At 28.2% G+C, this 8,235-nt stretch overlaps 1 protein-coding gene across 13 annotated transcripts; it reads left to right on the top strand.

Moving 5' to 3' along the window:
- The first annotated feature begins 2,748 nt into the window (after positions 1 to 2,748).
- Positions 2,749 to 7,980, top strand: LOC102666757 (granule-bound starch synthase 1, chloroplastic/amyloplastic). 13 transcript variants are annotated; one of them, XR_005890634.1, is made up of 8 exons: positions 2,749 to 2,906; positions 3,024 to 3,093; positions 4,000 to 4,037; positions 4,137 to 4,197; positions 4,283 to 4,421; positions 4,763 to 4,944; positions 5,301 to 5,368; positions 6,563 to 7,980. XR_005890634.1 is itself a non-coding variant. In XM_006573143.4 (6 exons), exons 3-6 carry the CDS (start codon positions 4,911 to 4,913, stop codon positions 7,723 to 7,725), a joined length of 282 nt encoding a protein of 93 aa, XP_006573206.1. In that variant the 5' UTR covers positions 2,749 to 2,906; positions 3,024 to 3,093; positions 4,763 to 4,910; the 3' UTR covers positions 7,726 to 7,980. The 13 variants fall into 13 exon arrangements, 2 of the variants coding, with proteins under 2 accessions (XP_006573206.1, XP_014629813.1); XR_005890630.1 differs by lacking the exon at positions 4,000 to 4,037 and having other exon boundaries at positions 4,763 to 4,950; positions 6,563 to 6,649; positions 7,639 to 7,980; XR_005890629.1 differs by lacking the exon at positions 4,000 to 4,037 and having other exon boundaries at positions 6,563 to 6,649; positions 7,639 to 7,980.
- Positions 7,981 to 8,235: the final 255 nt, after the last annotated feature.

Genomic DNA, 8,235 nt, shown 5'->3' on the forward strand with positions numbered 1-8,235 from the left:
TTTAATAATTTACATATTTTTATTTTAATTATATAAATTTATTTTAATATGAAAACATTGTTCTTATTTTATCCTAGTTATATAAATTAATTAAATTTAATAAATTAATATGCAAATTATTTACATAAATTATTTTATATAATTTATACAAATCATGTAAAGTTATTTTAATATATAAAATATTCTTATTCTAATTATATATAAATCAATATAATTACATGAATAACATGTAAACTATTTGTATACTTTATTTTATTTAATTATTTAATATGTAGATTATTTTTATTCTAATGATAAAAATTAATAAATCTTTAATTTTTAATTTTTTAGAGTACTTACATAATATTTTCACTTTAACTATAAAAATTTATTTAACAAATAAATTTTTTATTCTAATTATATAAATCAATAAAGTTATATAAATTAATATGTTAATTATTTATATAAATTATTTTGTATAATTTATACAAATTACATAAAAAGTTTAATATGTAAATTATTTTAGTGTAATTATTTAAATTCATAAAATTTTAATATTTAATTTTTTAGATAATTTACATGTTAATATAAATTTATGCAATTTGTATAAATTACGTTGACTTAAATATATTTTTAGTCTTTGTAAGTTAATATTTTTTCTTTTTTGGTCCCTATAAATTCAATTTCTAATTTTAGTCTCTATAAGTTTGCACTTTTTTAATTTTGATTCTTGTAAGTCTTTTTGTTCATTTTTAGTCCATTTAAGTTTACATTTTTCAAATTTTGGTCCTTGTAAGTGTAAACTTAATAGGATTATAAATGAGAAAAAAAATAGAATCTTAATGGGACTAAAATTGAAAAAACAAAAATTTAAAAGGATTAAAAATGAAGAAAAAAAGCTTATAGGGACCAAAATTGAAAAAATACAAACTTACGGAAACTAAAATTGAAAAAATGAACTTACATGGACCAAAAATAAAAAATACTAACTTACAGGAACCAAAAACATATTTTAACTAATTACATTAAATAATTTATGTACTAATTAATGTAATTTAATTTTTAATTACTCATAATTTTTTTAATTAGATAAATATGCTAATGATAACTCGTGATGTGATAACACATATGAAATAATGTCTACAATATTAATTAAGGAAGTAAATGATACAATGATTTATTCTTTTCTTATATTGTCTAAAAGGTCTAGGTTCAAGTCTGACTCAAGTAATTTATTTTCACTTTTTTTTAAATTTCTTTTCATATAAGCAACCTACATAAGTGTTGTCACCACTAATATGCTATACCAATCGTCAGTCAACATTTGATCATAAATGATTAACAAATGGAATAACTAAAATTATTAATTTTAAAAAATAAGAAGATTAAATATCTTAATTTAAAAATAAAAGACTAACATTATAAATTAAATATTATAGAGAGATCAAAATTATATTTTAACATAAAAGAAAAAATGAATTGTAAAAAGTATTGAAAGAATGTATTGTATGAATGATATTTGTCTTCTAAATATATCTAAAACATTAGACCATGTATCAACTAAGGTTCCTTTTCAGATCTTTTAGTATTTTCACCTTGTATCATCCACCAGCTGTGTTGCATGTATGGAGCCGTCCAGTTAAATATATAATAATTAGAAGGTATTTATAGGAAAAAAAATATCACATTCCCGGTGTTTGTTAAGGTTTTCCATGTGAATCACGCGGATGATACTGTGTTCGGGGTTCAATAATGCTGATTTGCTGCCATAGGTGTTCAATTTCTATTGGTCTTTCTCTTTGTTGCCGATAAATAGTAAACTTATATTTTAATTTAACTAGCCTTAACCCGTGCCTACTCAACTCACGGGTCGATTTGATGTTAGTTTCGAGGGCAATTTACATAATTTTATAAGTTATTTGTTATGTTTAACATAAATATATATTTTAGTGGAATGAGCAAAAGAATAAGAATGTACATATTTTTTAACAATAATTTTATTATTTATTTTGAATAAGATGTTTTTAATAAAAGAATAGAATTATCTCAAATATAGTTGCATATAAGTTAAAGTTAATTTTTTTTTAAAAAGTGTAGAGTATTAGACACATATGAAATAAAATTTTAGCAAAGTGATCACTGGTAACCTGTGTGTACGTACCGATTGATTCATTACAAGAAAAAGTGACGTATGCTTATAAATACTTTTACCTATAGACATAAATTATTATAGTAAAAGTTAAAAAATATTTATACTTATAACTATATAACTATTTGATGTACATAAAAATTTAAAAGATTTATACCTATTATTATTTGGTATAAGTAAAACTCAAAATGAGTTTTACCTATAAATATTCAATGTTGATAAAGTTTCAAAAATCTTATGGTAAAATCTTATAAAACTTACATTAAAATTGACTGCTGTAGATAAAGTTTAAAAAGTTTCTATATATATATATATATATATTATATATAATATAGGCAAAATTCCCAAAAATAAATACATATTAAAATAATTATTTTTAAAATAGTTCCTCTGAAACTCAACACCACAAGGTCTTCTCACTTTTTTTCTTTGATGCAAGGTTTCCATGTATCCTTCCACTGCAAGAAAATCTTAAGTTTCCTACTATTTTTAGCTATTATTTTAATTAGTAGCAAATTTCAAGGAATTTAACTATATATTAGCTACCAAAAAAAATTTCCTAGCTAAATTTAAAATTAAATATTATATACTAACATCTCAGTCTCACTTCCCAATTTTTTCTGACGGTGAAAACTCAAAAGAAACCACGTCATTCATTCCTCTCTTACGTTCTCTCAGTCTCGCGATTTCTCGTGAGTCCTCTCTCAGTCTAGCGATTCCTTTCTCGTTGTGGCACTTTCACCCTCATGTTCCTTGACATCTCTATCAATTTCTCTTCGTGAGTTTCTCTCAGCTTCTTACTCTCATTGATTCATCAATGCTTTTGATTTCTCTTTTTTATTTCATCAACTCTTTGCAATGCTCTAACCATTCATTTTTTCTCAAATCTTTGTAGGATTTGATGTTGAATTCATCACTCTATCCAATGTGATTGTAGAGTTCAAGTTGAAGACTACTATGCAAAGGTTTTATTTGTGATAGAACTTTTTTTCTTTAATTAATATTTGATTTAATTGCTCTGTAATGGTGAAGTACCTATATGACTAATTCTATTTTTCCTGTTATGAGGAATTGAGCAATTCATCATATACAGACTCATTGTGACAGGGAGTAAACTTAAACCTATGTTTCTGAATCCTGTATTTGATTAATTCTGAATTTTGAATGATTACATTTAAGACTTTGAAGCTTTGTAGCCATAATACCTTTCAAATAGAACTTGTATGTCATTTCCTGATTGGTCTACGCCATTGATTTAATAATGATTTTACTCACAAAAGCAGTACTCTACAACTTAAACAAGCATTAAGATTTCCAATTTATTCTGAATGACTATACTAATAACTATTGATACCAATTATTTTTTATGAATTGGAGCACATATCAATTCTCACAAAGGAAATGTTGATGATTTGTTAATCATGAGATGTGATGGTGATACGATGTTTAAAATGTGTAGTAGTTATTGCCACTGTACCTATTATGTCTAGAACCTGGTTTTGTCTAGCACAATTACTAAGTTGATGTTAAAAGAAATAGAATGGATACTAGGGGATTAGTAGCTCGTACTAGTGATAAGGTAAGATGCAAGGAGAGAGTATCTTAGGTTTTTGAATGGTAAGTTGTAACCAATCACACTCATGGTAGGTGTGTAGGATTAGGAAGGCAAGGGAGGGAATTCGGTGGAATATAATAGGATATGAAACTGGAATTCACTTGTTTTTTTTTATATTGCTACCTATTTCTTATTTCTCACTTAAATTTCACTTTATTTTGGCTTTTGCTCTTTTTTGTTCTTCCAAATTCCAATTGTCATTTCTCATTCAAATTTTAATCATCTTACCATTTCAATTTGTTCTGTTTTATTCTAGGCTTTGTAATCCTTTGAATAATCAAATTATTTGATCATGTGAGTGCCTTGATTGATGTTTTTTTTTATAAAAAAAATGCTATGTTGTTTCCTCTCTGAATGTTAGCTAGCTCATGTAAAAATCTCTTGAGTTAACAGGTGAGAAAATGGAACAAGCGATATTGACCTAGGACCGTACAATAGGGAAAATGGAATACAAGTATGAGTATGCATATTGGTCTCTCTTTGTGATGGGAAATCACTTTGGCTACTAATCTTTGTGTTGTATTTTTGTGCAAGGTCAGATTTAGAGCAGGTTCAAAATGATAAAAACTCTATTACAAGTTCAGAATCCACCTAATTTATATGTGCAACTGTGAAGTTATTCCTTAGCAGTTAAAAGATGATAGAGCTCAAAAGCTTGCTCTACAGCCCTAGCTTGAGGTGGTTAGTCAAACATGATTTCTCTAGTTCTTATTAGTTTTTTAGATTGGTCCACACATCTAAGGCACTTAACAGGACTCAGTTTTTTATTTCTCCAGGACTTTCTTGCAAAAGTCAATTTTAAGGAATGCCTCTTCTGCATTCTATTTTTTTTTATTAACTAACAAAGCACTGAGAAATTGCAAAGTGCATTAGAAGAACTTGTTTCGGTTTTGAAATTTAGTGTATCAAACTCTCTAATAATTACTTAACAACATTGCTACTTGATGATTCTCTCCTATATCATTTTGTTTATCAACCAAATTTTCTTCTAGTGTTCAGTCATATTTTGTTGCATGTAGATAATGATATGGTTAGGTCATTTCACCTGAAAAATTCAAGCTTCATTGACTTGAGAGAACTTGAGCACACAAGAAAGCTAGCTGTGGAACTTGAGCTTACAATCTTTTGCTTTCTAGTGGAGGAACTTTCAGAGGAACTAGTGTGCTAATGTGGGCAAATTTTGAAGCAGCTGAAGAACTTAGTATGAGTTATTATCTTTATTCGTTTGCTTCCTACTTTCATTTAATAATGTTGGAAACAAGCAGATTCAGTGGTAGAATTCTTGGTATATGCCTTGTGGCCCTACCACTCACAGACCAAAATTGGAAGAGAGAGAGAGATTATGTGAGGGATGCGTTCACTCACTAAAATAAGGGACATTTTTTCAAACACCTATTGCATTAAGCATCATGTTTTCTTCAAAGTTAGTTTGATGAAGTGTATTTAATTGCTCTACCAAATACTAGTACTATCATTTAGATTTATATATGTAATTAGAGTTATGGATGTGCATTCTATGACAAACAAATTAAATGTTGGCAATGATTAATTTTGCAGCTATCAGGAAGCAATTGTGGACATTATCAAAAAGAATGGGTGTTGGAATGACAAAATTTATTTGCCAGGTTTGTCACACATGGCTTTTGTTCTGCACCTTTTTTTTTACTAGTTATACTTAATCATTTGGAAGACTGATGCTCGTAATTAGGGGTGGAAATGAGTCGAGCAGCTTGTCGAGGGCCTTCGGCTCGGCCTATGTAAGGCTCGGCTCGGCTTGACTTATTTACTATAAAGGGCAAGCTCAAGCTTTTTAAAAAGTCTTTTTAGATAAAAAGGCCAAGCTCAAATCATAAAAAAAGCTTGTTAAGCTTGACAAGCCGGCTTGTTTAACTAATAATAATAATAATAATAATAATAATAATAATAATAATAATAATAACTTTATTTTATCAAATCTTATCTTATCCAGATTTTATTCTATCTAGATTTTATTTTATTCAGATTTTATTTCATCCCATCTTATCTTATCTTGTCCAGATTTTATTTTATTTCGTTTATGGGTTTAGACTTAAAATAGATTTGTAAGCTTTGGGGCTGAGGACCTATATAACAGCACCAAGGTTTTAGTTTAGGGAGTTTTTTTTCGGAGAGGAGAATAATTCTAGGATTTTAGAATTTCAGTTTTTATTACTGTTCATGCACACTGTTCACGTAGAATAAAATTCATTTTTTGCAAATCATCTCTAATCCATACATTTTTTAATATTATGCTCTTTTTATTTTCTTTTGATATACTTTGTGCTTTAACGACTTGAATTCAATATGATTTTGTTTATCAATTATTTTTGGATTTGTACATTACTTATACGAAATTTTATAAGTTTCTTTTTTTAGTTAGTATTTCACTAGGTTTTAAAATAATTAATTAATCAAAGACGTCTTTAAATAGACTTTTAAATAGGCTCGTGGGCCAAGCCAGGCTTTTATATAAGCCGAGCCGAGCCTTAAAAAAAAACCTATGACAGGTAATGAGTCAAGCTCAAGCCTTACGTATTCAACTCGGGTCGAGCTCAAGCCTAGTAAGGCTTGGCTTGGCTCATTTCCACCCCTACTCGTAATGATGTGTCTTGCTATATTTCATAGAAGAAAAACTTATAGTGATCCCTAGATTTGAACCCCGTGGTCTAGTTCAGTTGCATGTCATGCCATATGGAACGATATAGACTATGCTTTTTTTTTTTGTCTGTTTCCTTCTCATCTACACCTTGGTGTTCCCTGACAATTTTTTCTACTCTTTAAACATTAAATTTTTTCTACAGGTACCCATAATTTTTTCCACTTGTGGACTTGTTGACACCGTTCAAGAAGGGTATACTGGATTCCACATGGGAGCATTCAACGTAGAAGTAAGTGGAGTAGAAAAATAGTCTTGTATAATTTTGTTAAAGGAGTGAATCTGATAGAAATAGAATATAATTGGGGTCTTGTTTTTTATGCGGTGTGAAGTTGTTGATCCAGCTGATGTGGAAAAGTTAGTAACTACGGATCTTACTACCATCACTCAATTTAATGTTGGTTAGATCTTGTAGTTGTTAACATTTTAGTTTTTATTTGAATGCACACTCTTATTAAAATATGTTTTGGTTGCATTCTTATGTTTTATTTTTTCAGCTCTTGTTGCTAGTTGGTCAATTAAAATAATTTTCCCTTTTCACTGCTTCACCTCTTTATAAATTTTGTTAAATTTTAAATCTTGTAACACCTCCTTTTAAAAAATGTTGTATAAAAAATTAAACATCGTATGCTAAAATTTAAAGATAGGGGGAGGGAGCCTCAGCTATATAAGGTATGTTGTTTAATTAAGAGGTTGTGAAAGTGAAAATTTATGTATCCCTAGAAGCTAAAGCCAGCCTAGGAAAGACAAACATGTAGATACGAGGGATTACAATCTTATCAAATCTGAAACTAAATTATTCATTTTCAAATTGCTGGTATGTACGTATTTCAGCACACAAGGAAACAAATTATTCAGTTATTATCAAGCAAAAGGGACACAGTAGTGCACCTTAGCTCTAAGTAGTCTAATTTAGAAATTAAATATTGAAATCAGATTGGAGTAGTTGTAGCATCTAAGTAGTCTAATTTTTAAGCTTCAAGATAGGCCAAGTTAGTTGATTTGATTCACATACCTATGCAACTATAATTGAAAAGCTATCACATCTATTTGCATAAGATATTCATTTGTATATGTTAATATGTATTCCTTTATGTCATTGTAATGACTTACAACAATGAAGATAACCAAGTAATGGTTTTGAGGTAAAGACATTTTTTTCTTGTATATATGCTTGATCATTTTAAAAATTTGTTGCTAACTTAGTTTATGAATGTGCAGATCAGTGATTACTTGAATGTGACTATTTTGTTGGTTATTGTGAGTGCTGGATATCATCTCAGCTTGGCTAGGTGTTTTGGGACATAAATACTTTAGTTTATTTTTGTGATTATGTGATTTTACTTAGATGTGGTTATTGTAGATGCTAGATATCATCTCATCTTTGTTAGGTGTTTTGGGATACATAAATACTCTTATTTGTTTTTGTGATTAATGTGACTTCCCCGGGAAATGGACCTTTGTCCCCTTCATCCCTCAGAGAAAGAGGAGTTTTATTAGTCCATGTTTGTGAATTTTCAATGTTTGCTTTGACGTTTCAAAACTATTAGAACTTTTTTTAAAGTAAGACAATTACTTTATTGCATAGATTAGTTCCTTGAACTTTTAAAAAGCTTAGACGATTAACTTAGATACAATTGATTTTTGTGACTCCCTCTACTCCACACATATATGTACTAATAATAAAAGGAATAGAAATACAGAATTAAATAAAAGTTTTAAAACACATTTAAATAAAAACATTTCAAAAAGGTAAAAGGTTCACATTTATTTTTCTAACATCATAATAGAATTTGTCCAAATAAATAATAAAATCAT

This window comes from Glycine max, chromosome 1, assembly GCF_000004515.6.
Source record: "Glycine max cultivar Williams 82 chromosome 1, Glycine_max_v4.0, whole genome shotgun sequence".
NCBI lineage: Eukaryota > Viridiplantae > Streptophyta > Magnoliopsida > Fabales > Fabaceae > Glycine > Glycine max.